The sequence below is a fragment of the Pyxicephalus adspersus genome, chromosome Z, assembly GCF_032062135.1.
Source record: "Pyxicephalus adspersus chromosome Z, UCB_Pads_2.0, whole genome shotgun sequence".
In the NCBI taxonomy this organism is placed as follows: domain Eukaryota; kingdom Metazoa; phylum Chordata; class Amphibia; order Anura; family Pyxicephalidae; genus Pyxicephalus; species Pyxicephalus adspersus.
Genome location: NC_092871.1, coordinates 68,292,498 through 68,311,377, shown reverse-complemented (window position 1 = coordinate 68,311,377; position 18,880 = coordinate 68,292,498). Strand labels below are relative to the sequence as shown.

The 18,880-nt window shown below is 37.9% G+C and overlaps 2 protein-coding genes across 9 annotated transcripts in view; one reads left to right on the top strand and one right to left on the bottom strand.

The window, feature by feature from the left end:
• Positions 1 to 14,166, top strand: part of LOC140344467 (selenide, water dikinase 2-like) — a 16,656-nt gene extending 2,490 nt beyond the window's left edge. The window contains exons 2-8 of the mRNA XM_072431605.1: positions 2,031 to 2,134; positions 4,103 to 4,210; positions 6,458 to 6,612; positions 11,318 to 11,408; positions 11,481 to 11,580; positions 11,884 to 12,096; positions 13,528 to 14,166. Of these exons, the coding sequence (XP_072287706.1) occupies positions 2,039 to 2,134; positions 4,103 to 4,210; positions 6,458 to 6,612; positions 11,318 to 11,408; positions 11,481 to 11,580; positions 11,884 to 12,096; positions 13,528 to 13,751 (987 nt within the window). The 5' untranslated portion in view covers positions 2,031 to 2,038 and the 3' untranslated portion in view covers positions 13,752 to 14,166. The remainder of the gene's footprint in view (positions 1 to 2,030; positions 2,135 to 4,102; positions 4,211 to 6,457; positions 6,613 to 11,317; positions 11,409 to 11,480; positions 11,581 to 11,883; positions 12,097 to 13,527) is intronic.
• A 602-nt stretch (positions 14,167 to 14,768) lies between these two features.
• IKBKG (inhibitor of nuclear factor kappa B kinase regulatory subunit gamma) overlaps positions 14,769 to 18,880 on the bottom strand; it is a 56,260-nt gene continuing 52,148 nt past the window's right edge. For all 8 annotated transcript variants that reach the window (XM_072431597.1, XM_072431596.1, XM_072431595.1 and 5 more), the window contains 5 exons: positions 18,155 to 18,251; positions 17,859 to 18,008; positions 15,761 to 15,867; positions 15,599 to 15,657; positions 14,769 to 15,518 (listed from right to left, as the gene is read on the bottom strand). In XM_072431597.1, coding sequence (XP_072287698.1) covers positions 15,373 to 15,518; positions 15,599 to 15,657; positions 15,761 to 15,867; positions 17,859 to 18,008; positions 18,155 to 18,251 — 559 coding nt within the window. In that variant the 3' untranslated portion in view covers positions 14,769 to 15,372. The remainder of the gene's footprint in view (positions 15,519 to 15,598; positions 15,658 to 15,760; positions 15,868 to 17,858; positions 18,009 to 18,154; positions 18,252 to 18,880) is intronic.

The following is an 18,880-nucleotide window of genomic DNA, read 5'->3' as shown; positions in this document are numbered from 1 at the left end:
GGGGGGGGGCTTATTTTTCATTTTAACATGAAAAGGGGGGGCTGTCTTATTTGATGGCCCTGCCTTATCATCGGGGAAACACGGTACTTGTTAATTTACAATTTTATTTCTGCTTTAATATTATAATATAACTATATATACCACACTATTGTATATAATACACTAATATATCTATGTTGGACATTTATGTTGTATATCTGCAAGCTAATGGCTAGCACAGTGTTTCTCATCAAGGGTTCCTTCAAAGGTTCCTTGAGCAATAAACTATCTGTGACTCTTGGGACAGTTTGTGACAGCAAAGATCTTTTTGGCTATCTGTAAGGGTGACATTCTTCCCACTGGCCAGAAATGTAAGAGGCATTCTTCACATTGACCTTCAAGCTAATATACTGTGATCTGTGAATGTTTATCAGGGGGTTTCCCAAGACCAGAAAGTTTTTCAAGGGTTCTCCTTTGTTAAAAAAGCTGTTCTAAGGTTTATTGAAATACAGTGGCCTGGTGCATGCACAAGCAGAGACAATGTCATTAAATGTCAACACCTTTTTGTTGGCCTTTGCTGTTTTTGTGTAACTGTATGTTGCGTACCACAAAGGTGATGTGGCTTTTTAGATGTATGTAGGCCTCCAGATTTCTGCTTCAGCTTTGCTGATCTGCAAACCTCCAGCTTCATTCAGGAGTTTGGACTTCACTGTTTTTGTACTTGTTTTTTTAATGACAAACCATTAAAGTATATGCACAAAAAAAAAAACACTTAACATGTGCAACTTTGTGTTGCACCTCAAGATTGTTTATGAATATGTAAATAGATATGTATATGTATATAGAGGTGTATATTTATGTATAAATTTATAGATGTATTCATAGATGTATGACTAGGTATGTGTGGGTCCTAATAATTAGACTGTATCTAACTAGCATGAAATATTCAGTACAGAAATGTGTTTTAACATGAAACCTGTGTTATCTTGATCTGGCCATAGGGCCTTCCTAGGGGTATCGCACAAGTGATACAACAGCTGCCAGGAGACCAGACCTATTTTCCCAGAACAAACAGATCACCAATATGGCCTTCAAAGGGCAATAAGTCCATTCAATTGAGGAAACAGGAGATGGAGGCGTAAGTGAACAGATGGACTGGGGTGATGACCCAGCTGGACATTTATAGACCCCTAAACATAGATTCCAGCTGGAGATTTTTATATCAAATTTAGTTGGGAGGTCCATCAAACTACATTAACCAATCCCAATCTAGTGGGGTTAAATATCTGATAATATTGCTGTGTACTTTGTCTTACCTTGTTTTCTTAATTAAACTGTTTGAATGACTAGCTATTATTTGTGCATGGACCTTCTTCTTTAATTGAATATCTATATGCATTGATAGGGGATATAATTTCCATATTTATGTAGATAAAAGATAGATAAATATACCTAAATAACACTTTGCAACTTCTGTTTAGCTCAGCACAAGTGTTTCTTTAATTAAGCACACTTATAATCATTAAAAACTGTAGATTAGTTGGCAGTCTTCTGTATTCTGAACATAAGATACAGAAAAATGTAAGACTGTAAATACTAGTCTAGTAAGGAAAGAACTAATGTAGTCCTGAAGTTATTGATAGAAAGCTGGGTTTTCAGGGTGAAAAAATTATAAGGACAACGTGATTTTTTAGGCACCGCCACATGCTTGGTTTTGGTCTTGTTAAAAAAAAAAAAAAAAAGTGAGGCCCCCATGAGCCCATTTAGTGACAGAAAATTTACTGGATGAGATGTGAGGGAAAATCTGTCAAACGCCACTATCCAGAGCTGTGTTTGATAGATTTCACCTCACTTCCTGTCCAACAGAATTCAACAGATGAGAATAATCTTTCCACATTCTATCTAAATCCAGAAATGATCTTGGCTGGAAATAATGCTTGCATTACCTGGGACTCACCAAATCTAAACTATAGGTGTTGGATGCACTGACCCTTTAAAAATTTAAGACCTCAAGTGTTAATTTGCATTTTTTCTGCTTTTTTTTTCTGCAGGTATTGGGATGGATTCGTGTGTGATACCTCTTAGACACAGGGGATTGTCCCTGATTCAGACCACTGACTTCTTTTACCCATCAGTTGAGGACCCGTACATGCAGGTGACTGTGACAAAATGCATTACCACTAGAAAGAAAATCACTGTGTGGTGTAATCTTCCTAATGAGTCCCTTGTGACTGAAGTTCTTTATGCGTGTTATCCTGTGAACTGCTGAGTCACAGTGATAGTCACTGTTGCTTGGCGTGCATGTGGCAGTTAGACATGGTGGGGGAAGTAATGTGCTTCTAATACATTTTCTGCTTGTCACCATGTGCTAGTCAGTTCTTGTAAAGCTCAAGATTGATTCACCCAGGCAAAATTCATAGCATTGTGTTAAATGTTTTTTAAAATAGCATATTGTGGGGAAAGGCATATGCATTTAGGTCAACCTGTGCTTTTGCAAAAGCTTCAGGTTAATGTTAAGCCCCCCCATTTTGCTTCATCTAATACTTGGTATGTACCCTCCCTTGCTGCTTGATGTTTTTTTTTTTTTAACCTTGAGCTGCTGAATCTACATTGCCCTGTGTGAGCAATGAAAACAGTTGTAATTAGGTACATATACTGTACATTTTAGTGCTTTCAATATGTGTGTTTGAAACATGGAGGGTTCTGCATCTTTTTTGCTTTAAACCTTTAATGGACATGCACCATCTCCTTGTCTGGTCTCAGTCGGTGTTTACGTCACCATTCCAGCACAGTGGTACTACAAGCTTTCTACAGTACGCTCTCAGTGGCTCATGCAAGATTCCTTTTCTGCTTTCCTTAATCAGTATTTCACCTACTTTTTTTTTTTGTTGTCCTACATTTTTTACTTGCATGTATTTTTTTTTCTCTCCTTTTGTTGCTGTTCTGTACTTTCACTGGAGCACACAGCTACTTCGTGCCCAAAAAGCTCAGATTGTGGGGTTATGCTTATTTCTACTCTCAGCTATTGGAGTGGGCACACATAGTTCATGTAGATTTGCAGAAAGGATAGACATGCTAACAATCAACAAGCAGCAGATGTTGGTATGGAGGATTGTGTATTTGCTGCATTCCAAGTTTTTTACTGTGTGCCCCTAACACAGCATGGATCGTTCTTGCATGTAAATAATTGATGCATGTGTTGGAGGCTTCCATTTTGTAAGTCTGCAGGTTATCCAACAAAGTATGGTGGCTTGGTATGGTAAGCAAATAAGGCGGACAACTTCTGAAAATTGTAACACCAATGGGGTCATTCTTTTTTGAATTAGGTTCTAACACAGCCCTATTTCTATAGTATAGAACCTTTTTAACATGGGGTGCAATCCCTACTATATGTACTACTCACAGTACATTAGAGTGGTATTATTAGGAAGAATGCTTCCTACATTGTTTATCATTGGGAAGGCTGCCACTCCTACAGATATCCAAACAGATCACTGACATTGGTGGTAACTGGCCTGAGAGGCACAAACTGCCCATTGCTCAAGGAGCCACAAGCAACCTCCAACCGAACCTTTGGGTTTCTCTGAATCTTATTTGAGAAACACTTAATGGATGTTACAGTCCTAATGGTGATGCCAATTTAGTGTCAATGCATAGGCATACAATGGCTAGAGAGCCAACTGAATTGCATATCCATGATTGCCTCTTTTCCTGTCTATAAACTAACTTTTAATTCTGTAGGACTAATCCTGTGATTTCTAGGTGCATTTAACATATCATATCTCAATAGGTTACACAGGGTTAAAAATTCCACGTTTTGGTTCAGCAATTCAACTTCCTTTGTTGCTTCTAGCTTTCTCATTGGACAGTGATCTGTCATCTCTAAATGCTAAACCAAGTAGCATCTTGACAGTCCTGATTATCAGAGGGCTGTGTATAAAATAGATGGCTGTGTAAAATCAATCCTGTAAAAAAAAAAAAAAAAAAAAAAGTAAATCTAGATGTGTTTCAACCATGTATTTAACTGCTTGCCTAAACCTTTACTGTAAAATAATTGTAATGGTTTAAAAACCGTACCAAACACAATAAATAATACATTAAATACTGTTTCATCTATTCTCAGGGACGCATTGCCTGTGCTAATGTGCTGAGTGACCTGTATGCCATGGGAATTACAGAGTGTGACAACATGTTGATGTTACTTAGTGTCAGTCAGAAGATGACCGAGGAGGTAAGTGTCACCTTTTAAACTGAATGCGATTTAGAAGCTTACCAATCCGTACTATTAAGCAGACCAGACCTACAGGATTTTAAATTTTTAACTAGTGCTTTTATCTGCAGATACTCACTCCTCTTAGATATATTGATCTATTTTATGACTACTGTTAAACTGACTGTTATGTAAACATCTGTCCTACATTTTATTTTTATTTTAATGGAAATAAAATGTTTGGAAAGACATTTTATTCACTTGCAATGTGCCCTTGAACTTCAGAAAGAACAATTCCCTCAACAGCCCTCTCCCTCTTTTCATGTCATAGCCCTCTCCACTTCTGGGAGTGTCTAATTACCACATTTGCTGGTCATTGTTCCATTTTTTTTTCACATACATAACGACTTTTTATGTACCTGTCTGTAATGGAGCTAAGTGGAGTTCTACAGAATATCAGCTAAGTGACAGCTCCAAGTTTGTTAACCTCACAACTAAGTTGGCAGCGTCCAACATCGGTCTCAGGGCTTTTGGGTACCTAATTATGGAAATCTGTAATGAGTAAGGACATGGTAAATGCATATATAATCTTATGGAAAGGTTGTGGTTGGAATGAATAGTCTAGTGACAGGGTCTCTTTAACCCGCCTAGTGTTCTAATTCTCTCTGTATTTCCATTCAAAAAGTGTTACATTTTTTTGCATGGAAATTCACTTTATATTGTAGGCTATAATTCTTAGACATAGCTTGCCAAAATATGTCCAATATTTAGTACATTTAATAAATGTAATAAAAAACGCTGAAAAAAAAAGTGAAACATATAATTGTACAGAAGCATGTATAAAATATATATTTTAATTATATCAAGATTTCTTTGTATTGGAGTCAATACAGCTATTTTGTATTGAATCCAATACAAAATATTTGAATTTCCCGCCGATCCTCCCGCCTGCACCGACGTCACCAGGAAACCCGGGAGAACGTCTCTGCAGTTCGCAGGTGAAGATCGAAGAGAATTGACGTGTCCACAGGACCTGCAGGGACAAGCAGGTCGCCGGGGGGCCCACGAAACAAGGCAAGTGGGTTTTTTTTTAAGTTTAAAGTGACCCTGAGTGTGACTCAGGCTTACCGTCAGGGCTTACCGTAATGGGGCATTAAGGTTTTAGTCACATCCTAGCTCTAAAGATAGAAAATGTTACAGAGCTTGGCTTTTTCCTGATAAAGATTTTACCTTTCCTTAGCGAATATGTCCTAATGATTTACACTTGGTTAAACTTTAATGTTTAAATCTTGACAGTTACCTTACACCTACATGTCACGATGGGAGATAATTCTCTGTAAAGCTGCAAGAGAGGGAAGAGAAACAACAAAAAAAATCCAGAACAAAATGTTTTTCAACATAAACAACTTTCTTAAAAAATAATGGAATATTTTCACACCAAAATTATGGAAAGAATCTTTAATATGTTTCAGGTTGCAGCCACTCCTACAATTCTGGTGGGTACTAAGTAGCCTTTAGGTCCATTATCTGCTACAGCTCACTATTTGATTTAGTAGAAGGTGTGATGGAGTTGTGTTCACACATTTTCTTGTTCCTGACAGAAGTTTTAAGTTGTGGATGTTAAGAAAAAAAGAGTGATGGGGCTCCACAGAATTGCACAATTCTTAAACTATAACTTTAAATGGAAAATAAGGCTCCTGGCTGCTCCTGTGCATTGCCGAAAAGGGGGCTTTTTCTTACTTGAAGGTGGATTCCAGTTTTTTTTTTTTTTTTTTTTTTTCCAGTTTATTTCTCCTGTAACACCCATATTTAAAATAGAACAAGCAATCAAATAGATTACTGAAAATACTTTGTTATATTTTGTTTGATAATTGCAAAATTCTGTAAGTATGTCTAGTTCTCCTAGTTTTAATAATAAGCCTTTGTTGTACGTAGGAGTGATTGAGTAGTTTACCAAATGAAACAGGGCTGACACCTCTCAATTGGGTAGATCAGCAGGTATATGTCTGTACTTACAGGGATAAAATATGTTTGTTATAGGCAATGTACTGCATTTTGTTTTACCTTGACATCAGCTCTAACCCAAAAAATTAGCCTTTTTAAAGGCAAAAGGTTCCGGTCTGATTTCTCTTTTGTTATGGCAAGTAAAAGTGTAAACAGTAAATGTAAGGTTTATATGTGATGTCATAATATTTGATTCCACTGTAAATACATCATTTATTTACTTGATTGTAGATGTAAATACTTTGCATTGTATGTTTCACCCAGGAGAGGGAGAAAGTCACACCCCTCATGATTAAAGGCTTTAAGGATGCGGCTGAAGAGGGAGGTACATCTGTAACTGGTGGCCAGACTGTGGTCAATCCCTGGATTATCATTGGTGGAGTGGCTACAGTGGTTTGCCAATCGAATGAATTTATCATGTAAGCTCTATTTTTCTTCTATCAAGGTTAGTTTGCCCCGTTAGCCAGTATGGTGCCACAAATATATATATTTAACAAGAAGCCAAATTTACCACATAGTGTGGATTTCTTGTGGGATTTTAAAAGGAACATATCCGTAAAGTAATTACCAAATCAATCTTGTGTTGATTAAAAACCAATATTTTAATTACAATGGTATTTAATCCCTAAAAACATAAATTGTGACATGTCGCAACCACATAAAACATTTTTGGTATATCCCCATAGGTTGGTCCAATTGAGATCCTATTACATAGATTGTTCCAAATGAGATCCTAGTACAATCATCAACACATTTTTATATAGTTGAACACCAAACTTGTACATTTTTCTCAACACGATTCACAGACAAATAGCTGCTTCTGTGTTGCCACTAGTAAAAAAAAAAAAAAAAAAAAAAAAAAAAGTTTGGTAATGATGGCAAAAGCTGAATGATAACAATTAGCTGAGCCAGAGACAGGCAGCAACAACACCATGAGTGTCATAGCCTCTTGAGGAGGATGATTCTGAATAATGTTGGGAGGTGGTCATGTTTATTGACTTGTGTGTCCAAAGCATGATGTGATTTCCAGCCTAATATACAGATGAGCAAAAAGCTGTGATTTGTTGGTGACCCATTGCAGGATAAAATACCTCAAATGGTTCAAACCAATTCCAGGATAGTGAGGGATCCCAGAAATAACGGGGCTCATAATTTAAAGACTGCAATCATGAGATTGTTTGTTTGTTTTGCTAGAGATAGATCCTTCCTTCTTAAGGTGCGTACACACTTCCAATTTTTATCGTTCAAAACGAACGATCGATTGGGCAAAAAATCGTTCGTAAAAAAGTAACCAACGACGCCGACGAACGAGGAAAGTCGTTGGGAACGACCGGACCGGCGGATCAGATTGGACGACGATCGTTGAACATCGTTCGTGTGTACGGTCGTTCGTTGATCGTCCATGATCTGAGCATGCGTAATGAACGAACGTTCGTTCACTTTCCTGTCGTGCACATAGTTCCTCTATCGCTCAAACGATCGTATCTATTGTGTGTACAATATCTACGAACGAACGTGTCGTTACCTCTATGTGCAGGATCGGTGCTATACGATCGTTCGTAGATATCGTGCAGGATCGTTCGTCGTTCGTTTTCCAACGATAATAATTGGAAGTGTGTACGTAGCTTTAGGCAGCCATCTCTGGACCAAGTGTCTCCTTTGCAAGATTTGAACTGTATTCTTGTGTAAGGGGCAACTCAAAGCTTTGGATTTCAGTTGTAGTCCTGCTGACATTTGTAATCAGGAAAATAGGATCGAATCTTCCTAATGGAGACACAGATGATAATAGGTGACATAATCTTTTCTAGTAAAGAAATGGAAACCTAAGATAGGTTGATAAATCATTGAAGAGGTGAGTGGTGCATTGATATGCAGTGACATATTCATGATAAGTTTATGTATGCCTAAGATAAAGACATAGTCTGTCCCATGTATGGTATTCAAAGGTTTAGATATGATAAATTTTCCTGATGACAGTGAAAGGTTAAAAAAGATAAAGGTACAGTTTAGGATTTTGGTCCATAGAAATGCAGAGTTTGATAGTATGTCTTATATGTAAAGTACAGATGCGAGAGGATAAAGTAGAGGAGTAATAAAAAATAATCCACTCTAGTCGATTGATAGTGGTCTAAGACTGGGTCTACACAAACTTTTTTTTTTTTTTTTTTTATGAGCAACCAACAAAACAGACATTTACAGAGAGTATGCATACAAATTGTACAAAAAAAAAATGTGAAAAGTGATGTAAAACATAATGGAGTGCACATGTCCAGAAGGATGCATGAATATAGAGACTTTATAATTATAGACTGCAATTGCATAACATAACGTATATTGCAAATCTCTCATGTAACAGACACCTTCCGGCTAAAAGCCGTATACAGAATTCAGGTTTTGTCGGTTCTTGTTTTTTAAAACAAAACAGTCTAGAACAGACAGAAGAGAGAGAGAGAGAAATAAGAAGAGAGAGAGGGGGGGGGGGAGGAGAAGAAAGGCGGAGATGAGGGTGGCCCATAGATCCTTATTAACTTATGCAGTTGAGCGAAAAAGCTGTCTTTAGCCATCAGAGCACTTGAAGTCATCCTAGTTTTAAAACCAAGTGAGTACAGGTCTGCGCGACGTCCGAGTCCCTGAATCCATGTATTGTATATCATTCACTCTGGCAACCCATTGTTTAATAGTGGGTGGGTTCATGCTTTTCCACAGCACAACAAACTTGTGTGCGGGTAAATTTTTGCCAGTACATCCAGGGTCCTAAACCACCTGGTTAGCAATTTATATCTCATCTCATGGTAGCGGTTGCTTATAGAGGCCTTGTGTCCATAATAGAACATAAGCTCTGTTTGCTCCTCTGTAATCTTAACATTGAGATCTCTTTACCATGTAGAGAGAAATTTTAGCGTCTTGAGTATCACTTGTAGCCAATTTCATTTTATACGTGTATAATGGCACACCTCCTATAGGATCTCCGGAAACACACAAATTCTCCATAGGAGTAAGGGGTCAGTGGAAAACCTGTGCAGGAGGTAAGAGGCAATGAAATGTTGGAACTGTACTTTCCTCCATCTACACATGGGAGGGAGTGGTCCAGTTGAAGCTTCTCTAACACCTTCCAGTTGGGAGATTGCAGAAAATGTATAGCCCTAAAAATTCCCTCTTCAATCCATTGTTTAAAAATCACGCCCTTTCTACTAGTGGGGGAATCTAGGGTGGCCAAGTATAGGAGAAGGAAGGGAAGGAATTGTCACAATACCCTCACTATGGAAATTTTTAGCTACCACTTTTAAGTGTTTCCCCTATCGGGATGAGGGCGTAAGGAACTACAGTTCTCCAAAGGGGACTAAGCAGCAGCATTTAGCGGTGTGGGAGACATCGGGTCTTCCAGTCTCACCTTAGCTTAAAATGGGCATGCCTACACCAAATCCACTAAATGAGTCATGTGCACAGCCCTATGGTAAAGCACCGGGTCCGGAAAGACTACCCACCCCTGTCTTTTGGGAGCCACAAAAGAAATTTGAGTCTAGGGGTGTCGGTGTTCCATATAAATTGCAGAAATTTGGCCCTAAATTTACATAACAAATGAGCGGGGATATGAACTGTAGGATCTGGAAAAAATAAAGGAGGCGGGGCATAATATTAATTTTCAGAATATTACAACACCCAAACCACGAAAAAGATTGTTGGCGCCAGCGCTGGAGATCTTTTTGAATATTGTTAAGGAGCCTCAGAAAGTTCAGTTCCCCCACCATGTTGATGTTAGTTGGTGTCCATCTAAATGGGAAGGAGGGGGACAAAACTCTTCTGTGTTCAGGGGACAGAGTGACATATAGCACCTCGAACTAGTGGGGAAAGGTGATATGCGGAGCGAGCAATCTACAGCTCGACACCACGGTGTCTTTTACAAATAAAGACAATCCGAGAGTTTAGATAATTATCATTAGACATATCAACTTGGTAACAGCTTGCATAGGTAAACATATAATTTGCTGGGTCGAGAGGTACACGGATGTTTTTATGCACTTTTATTAGTGTTTTAAAGCTTGCCTTTAAAGCGCTGGAAAATGTCTATGCTGTTTTTTTAACGCGTTTACATTTATAAACACGGGAAAATGACCCATTGAAATCAATGGAAGCGTTTACCTGCGTATTTGGGTGTTTTCCTGGGTTAACCCTGCAAGCAACGTTGTACTTAACGGTCATAAACGTGCCTCAAGGAAACATCCTGGTGTAGATTAGCCCATTGGAATGCATTGGAGTTTCAAACATGGGCTTTTAAAGCCTTAGGTTATACGCTGGGGAAAAGGTCAGTGTAGACTAAGCCTAAGAAGACTTTTAGGCTAGAAAACAAAAGACTAGTGTATGCTTGTGTTTGGTCAGGTTTGAGAGAGGTCTGTTTAGTAGAGCTTTTTGTGGGTTTATTTTTTCACTTTTAGGCAGTCCCACCAGATAAGTAGCCACATCTCTTCTTCATTTTGATAGAGTAAGATCAAAACACTTACCTGTTTTGGTTTTGTTGTAGTCTGTTGGGGATTTATTTCTCGACGATTTCTGTTCTAGTGACAACTAGATTTCCATCATTCGGCCAAAATGGTCGCCATAAATTGAGAGGGTAGATCTCCCTACTCCCTAAATTTACAAGTTTTAGTTAAATATACATTGTGGATGTATAAAGTGAGGATAGAAGTTAAAATATAAAATGGGGAAATAATGCAAAATTATACATGCATTCATTTAAATAAAAGCAGTAACTTTAATCACTTCAGCATACACCTCAGTATTTACCCAAGCACACTTATGTACATTAAGGACTGGCAAACAAGCTCACATTTTTAAGACCCAGAGTTGTAAGTAAGAGCACTTGTAATGGCATAGCTATTTAGAATATTGGGAGTCTGATTGTATTTCCACACCACCAAGAAACTTTTTAATTTTCCACTTTATGAAACATGGGAACATGATGACATATATTAAAGGAATTGTTTATTATCTAACACATTACACTGGGGTAATACGTGATCAGTCTGGATAGGGATAATACTTGCAGTAGTTCTTTTAATATCCAGATGCCAGTGACCTAAAGATTTGTAGCTATGATGACCTTCAATGTAAATTATTCTTTCCTAGGCCACACAATGCAGTTCCTGGGGATGTCCTTGTCCTGACAAAACCTCTAGGCACACAAGTGGCTGTGAATGCACATCAGTGGTTGGACAATGTAAGTTGTACTAGAAAGATACAGTAACAAGAAGCAGCTCTGGAATTATTTTAGTTTTTTTTTTGTATTTAGCCTGAGCGCTGGAATAAAATCCGTCTAGTGGTGACCAGAGAAGAGGTGGAGCTGGGATATCAGGAGGCTATGTTCAATATGGCTACCCTTAACCGCACCGGTATGTAAATTTAGTTTCATTTGCCCCTGTACACCTGTAGGGTGTTTTATCAGGTTTATAGGAGGGCCACAATAAAGCATTTTGTTCGTAACATTCTACAACCTTGGGTTTCACATTCCACCCACATATAGACCTCTACAGTACCTAAAAGGGTGGTAATGCGTAATCCCATTATTTGGGAAAAAATGTTAAGGTTATTCAAGAATGTATAAATTGGCAAAAAAAATTACGGTTAATCATTAAATTGCAGTAAACAATTTGGATCAAAATAAAGTTGTTGTTTTTTTTTTTTTGTTTTTTTAGCGGCAGCGTTGATGCACATGTTTAATGCCCATGCTGCCACAGATATCACTGGATTTGGGATCTTGGGCCACGCGCAGAACCTGGCACAACAGCAGCAATGCGAGGTCAGCTTTGTTATCCACAATTTGCCTGTCATCGCCAAAATGGTTGCCATCACAAAAGCATGTGGAAACCGTTTTAGTTTACTTCAAGGAACATCGCCAGAGACCTCTGGTGAGTCCGTTTCCAAATATAAAATATTGTATCTCATTGTACCTATTTAATTTATAATAACCATTTTAAAGTATGTGGCTGTCTGAGAGTGATACTTTCATTGTGTATACTGTATAAAGGGGGTGGAGGCACCAAGTACTGTGAGGAAATTGGTCTTATGAGTCCACATTAGGAAGATATATCTATCATTGATGGAATGTAAAATATATTACAAAATATTGTTATATGTTTCCCTCTGGCAACCTCCACTGTGGTGTTCACATATTATTTACATGCATGTTTTTTGAGGGGGCAGGTATTTTGTACTGACCTAGAACAATGATTATTATATGTACAGCACATGAATAACTGTTTTCAAGCTTTAATTAGACACAAATATTTAAAATCCAACAAACCCCTTTTACTACTTTTATTTCTGTGAACTTCCCAGCCCTGAGGGAAAAAAACTGTTTTCTAAATAACCTAGGGGTTGGCAAAACTGTATTTCTTGGAGTGTCAATTGTAGATGACGAATTACTCCTCGTCAACCTCTAAATTTACTGCTGTTAGAGAAATTCTAAAAAAAGTGTGCAGATTACTTGAGGAGTAGCAAAAGGCATCCCAGTCAAATAAAGTAGAATAGATAAATCATATAGGTTACCATAGCATTCTTCACTGAACAGATGATCCTACTACCTGACTGTATCAGCTGCTGGTGAGGTTTACGCATAATCTTCTGTCTCATTGTTACAATGGACCCCCTGACATCTTAATGGTGAGCTGATGCATTGCAAGGCTATTGAGAGAAGTATTTAAATGTTCATAAATGTCAATGGTGTTTGGTATGTGGTAAAAATAATCATAGAGTTAAGTGCCAACCCTTATCTATTGAGTAAGAAAAAGGAATAAAGAGAAAGCGGTATTTCTAGGCACAAAATAGTGTAAAAAAGCAACAGTTTCAAGAAAATCGATCACAGTCCTTTCTTGTGATCCATATAACATTGCAGGAGCTCCCCTTTGGGTCTACTGGAAAAACTCACTCACAACCAAAAAGAGGTTTGTTGGTGTGAGTGTTTTTCAATTTGGCCCAAAAGGGCTTTAGACATCAGACATCTAACCAATCAAGCAGTTTGCCCAGGGCACCTCTGTGTGTACCCTGACAGCTAGTACTACTCTGTAATGAAGCCCCTGTTATGACATTGCAGGTAATTGTGGTTGGGTTATGTTTTTGCACTATTTAGGCACCTTAAAGCGAGGTCCACTTACCTGAGCTTTTTCAAGGCATTCTCTGAATGGTTGTTAGAGACAGCTTGTCAACAGCTAGTTTATAGTGTACGCAAGGCTACCTAGAGGTGTCTGCAATATGACTGACTAAAATAAACTCCTTAGGTAGGTACAATTTTTTATGCATGTATTAGGATTTCTATTTTTTTTTTTTTTTTAAATCTATAGGTGGCTTGCTCATTTGCCTTCCCCGAGAGCAGGCTGCTCGCTTTTGTGCAGAGATCAAATCGCCAAAGTATGGGGAGGGACACCAAGCATGGATCATTGGCATTGTGGAAAAGGGAAACCGATCAGCCCGAATTATTGAGAAACCAAGAATCATTGAGGTGAAACCAAGAGGAGCTGGGAGTAGCGATAACAGCACTACACAAAGTTTTGATGGACAATGTTAAAAGTATTGTGATTCTGAACAGTATAAAAGCATATCTGGAACTTTAATTTGTCATTGATTATGGAACACAAATCTGGATCCAAAACTTTGATTCTGAATAGTATATTTTTTTTTGTAAATTTTTTTATGTAGAAACATTTTTGAAGTCCAAAGACAATTATTGTATCTTTTTTTTTTTTAATCACTTCTCATCCCAGGACTGAGCAGCTGGGTTTGAGATGTTAGGACACCAAATTGCTGAGGGCCCCTAGTCTATTTATGAAGCCTTTTTCTTTGAAACCCCATCAAGGGCTAAGAAAAGGCTGAGGCAAACGCAGAAGAGGGGTGGACGGCTCAATACAAAATTGGCTTAGGCCTTCACAATGTTTTCATAAACATGTGATGTCAAACCAAATAAACCTCTTGTTCGTTCTTCACATGTTGGCTGTTTTCCCTTATTTTTGTTTTGCTAGAAACAGAATTGTGTTTACAGGTATTACGTTTGGATAACTTTCCCCAAAGTAATTTTATTTGACCTCAGTTTCACGCCTGTCATGCATAACAGGGTTCTCCCCAGGCCCTTTTAACAGGTTGCACCACCCGGCACTTTTCAGCACCCACCCGGCTGTTTTTGGGTGGTTCCTAAAGAGTTTGGTCACAATACAGGGGCTGCCACCCACCTACAATTTCTTCCCACCCGGCTTAAAAAGATTTCTGGGTTGAGCACTGCATAATTACTGTACTGCATTATTAGGAAGAACCTGTGTATTAAAAAAAGTGTTCCTATAACCTGTATATAAAACTTACACATAAAAACAATTATACCATGTGCAATTAGGAGTACCATTGCTGAACTCTTGAAATTGTTTTGCTTGCAGGCCATGATGATTTTTAAAATATTGATCTGCACTAATTTCTGAACAGTTCAGTTAGCCAGGCAAATAGCTTTTTCAAAATGAAGTTAGGCAATCAATGGTAGCTCATTTTTCTCAAAACAAATGTATGTTTAAAAAAAAATTGAGTTAATTTTAAAGCGAAATCTTGTAAAAGCAGGTGTGTTTATTGAGACAGATTTTAACAAACAAAGGAAACACAAGCTTGTCAGAACCAAGTTTGATTTTAGGGCTTCAAATATAAGCAGAATTTGATTTCCCATAGCAATCATCTGGATTTAGTTTTTGCTTTATCAAAGTTTTTATTATGACTGTAATCAGCTTAACAGCTCTATTAGATTTATTATTTTCAGCTTCTGAACCCTTACTAACAAGTTTAAACAAGCACTATCCTCAGTTGCTGGACATCTTTTAGTCTGTTAGAAAAATGTGGATGTCCCAAAAACACCATCAACCCTTTTCTTAAAATGTATATTTATAAACAGTTCAAGTCCTCTTGTAGTAAAATATTTACAGTTATAAAACATATGCCAAGATGAAAACATTTATTAATCAGTCTTCAATGACTAGGTTATTGTCAGATTAGGGGAAGTCCAGGGCATAGCAGATTCAGGCCAAGGAATCTTTCACAAAACAATATCATAAGCTGCACTGTGGTGGAATTTACAAAGATCCGTATATAACATATTCAGAATACAGCTGATTGCTTCCAGGGGGGTGCAGTGATCTGCAGTCCTTAGTGTTGAGCAATTATTTTATACAATCCATGACATGGATCTGCAGTGTGTCAATATCTGGGGCTTTGTACTGACACTTGGGGCAGCGATACTCCTGAACTTCTACCAAAGAAGGATAAAATGGAGATGGTGCATTCGGGTACTGCATAGGGTAGATTGCTGAAAAGAAAATGCATACATCAATGACAATTTAAATGTAAATGACTGCATAGCACAGAGGATATAATAGTGTCACTTACAGGGTAGACTTTGTCTTGGGGGTTCGATGTGCCTGTTCCTCATATCATCCAGCCTAGTCCTAAAATAGGCAAAAGTGTTGAAATACAAAAAAAAAAAAAAAAAAAGCTCAGAAGTGGCATATGGGGATACAGAACATTTTTATCCCATGCTTGTCACTTTACCTTTCTCTCTTTAATTCATCCAATTGCTCCTGCAGCCGCTCCTTCTCTGCGTGAAGCCGTTCCCGTGCCTGCCGTTCCGCCTGGAAGTCTGCACAAAAAATATCAACCTGTTGGGGTAAAAGGAAAATAAATCTCAATTTCAAAAAACAGACTTTAAAGCAGTATGTTTTCTGACTCTAATCAACACACAATGTGCTTTCTAAATGACTACTGTACTGAGAAAATATGGAAGCTAATTTTTATAACATTATCTGTGAAAGTTATGAGGTTCTGATTTTATTTCTGATCGGATTCTGTAGCAAGGACAGAAATAATCAAGGAAGTGGAATTATCTAAAAGAAGCAACTTAACTTTAGTACACTTTCTTCTTTAAAAAAAAAGAACCTCCCGGGTTACTCATGTAGAAAGTGCCATTGCCCCTGTCTGTACAAGGCATTGGCCAGTTCCAATTCCAGTCAGCACCAGTTCCCAAAAAAGTCATTGTGGAATAGGAGAGAGTGCAGAGAAGGGTAACTAAACTAATAAAAGTAATGGAGGAGCTCAGCTATGAGGAGAGATTAGCTGAACCAAATCTATTATCCCTTGAGAAGAGACGTATAAGGGGCGATATGATCACCGTGTATATATATATATATATATATATATATATATATATATATATATATACACACATATACATACATATATACACACAGGGTGTGGATGCTTTTCTAGAAGCACAGAATATAACTGGGTAAATAGGATTTAAAGTAAAGATAACAGAGACTGTTGATCCAGGGAACATCCGATTGCCTCATGGAATCAGGAAGAATTTGTTTTCCCCTGTTGAAGCAAATTGTACCAGGGTTTTTTTTTTCCTTCCTCTGGACCAACTATGTCTTATATGGTTTTAGATCTAGGATTTGTTTATTTCCCTAGTGGTTGAATGTAATGGACTTACCATATTTTTGTGACCATAAGACGCACTTTTTTTCCCCCAGAAGTGGGGGGAAAAAGTCCCTGCGTCATATGGTCCAAATACAGCCTACACATAGGCTGTTAAAAAAAAAAAAAAAAAAAGTTTCTTACCGTGTTCCTCTCCTGCTTGCTCCTCTCCTGTGTGTGTGTGTGTCTCCTTGATGCTGGCTGTGCAGCACGTGCCTGCTCCTGCTTGCAGTGCAGAATGAAACTGAAAGTAACAGCCGGCATTCTGCACCAGGAAGCAAGCTGCTGATCCCTGCCTAACAGAGATCCCTGCCCTAACGGAGATCCCTACACTTAATTACCGGTAAGTGAACAGAAGGGGACAATCAATGGCATAGAGTGATCAGAAGGGGACAATCATTGCATAGAGTGATCAGAAGGGGACAGTCATTGCATAGAGTGATCAGATAGGGACAATCATTGCATAGAGTGATCAGAAGGGGACAATCAATGGCAGTAATTTTGTCTTTTGCTGACTTTATTTGTTAATAATGGTTCTAAATGCTGCTGTTTACAGGGTTGATTACATGTGTTTATGACTGTGATGTTGGTTTTTAATGCACATAAAATATTTTAGGACACTATTTGTTTCAGAATCTTTTTTTTTTTTCTTCATTTCCCTTCTCTAAAAACTGGTGCGTCTTATGGTCCGAAAAATACGGTATGTCTTTTTTCAACCTAACCGACTAATTGCTAACCCAAAGCAAGTAGGTGGCAGACTCCTCATTTGCATATGGCTTCCTTGATTCATGTACTAACCAGGGTTTCCTCAGAACAGTCATCAAAAACATCAATGAATATTGTAGTGCACAAATATTATTCATAATTTGTTTGCTGATTCTCTACTGCCTGCAAATGAGTGTTATTTAGAGCCAATCATAGCATCTGAAGGATAATTTTTTTTGTCTGTATTATTTGGAAAAATAAAAACGAGCATAAGCACTTCCTTCTCTACTACCTGTCTGTTATTGCAACCATCATGGTACCACTAGGCACTGTTTATCTTATCAATTGCAGCCTTTAATTTCTAATGCTGTTAGTTTGCTTTCCTACTTTTGCTCTCAAGATGAACATGACTTATTAACAGCATTTGATATGAAAGCGAGTAAAACACTAGCACTATAGACATGTTTACCTGTGCTTTAAGCACCCCAATTGTCTCTTTCAGGCTCTTCTGCTCGTCTGTTTCCATTTTGAGTTTGTCTATCAGTTCTTGTTTGGCTACCAATGCCTCTTCTGCCTCCTGCAGCTGCTGTTTTAGTTCTTGCAGCTGAAGATCCATACTCTGTTGAAATGAAATTCAGTTAGTGAACTATTCCCAAACCTAGCTCCAGCAATTATTATTATTATTATTATTAAACAGGATTTATATAGCGCCAACATATTACGCAGCGCTGTACATTAAATAGGGATGGTTTGGACATTCCTCACCTTCATGAGTTTTTCTTGTTGAAGGCCATTCTTGATGTGAGTGTCATATTCTTGAAACAGCTTATGGTATGCAGCCTGAAGTTGTGCAAGCTTCCTCCTATGGAAACAAAATTTTTAATCTCACTTGGACCTATCAAGAGTCATTTATCAAAAACATTGCTGTAAAGATGTGTTAATTTAGAAGTTGAAAGATTTCAGAGTAGGTCTGTTGATACATTTTTGGGTGGCATTTAAGGTGTTGTACCACAAGAAAATATTTATACCTTAGTGTAGCATAAATACCAGTATAATTCTGGCCTAGACAATTGGTAATAAGAGGATTTCATTGTTAGGTGGACTAGGATGGAGAATCCATTAAAATCAGTTTAGAGAACTATCCTGCAAATTGAAGGCAAAGATCCCCAAGGCCTGTACCATGCGCAATACAGGAAAGGCAGCTAAACACATGCCCTAAGTCCTAGTGTAAAATGGAAGGATTTGGGTTTCTAGAGCTTACTGTGTGTATATGGTTTTATCTGGATTATGGTGGCTGGACTTATATATTTTCTTTTTATTTTCAGCCTAACTGTAAAACCAGCTGGCATGTGGCATTCTCACTCTTGAGCCACCATAAACTAATTTCAAGCTTCTCATCTCTATTTGGCCCCTGTATGCTTTTAAGAGCAGATGAGGAAGTTATGTGCTGGCACATAGTAAAAGTGTAAAAGCTTAACAGAAACAGCACCT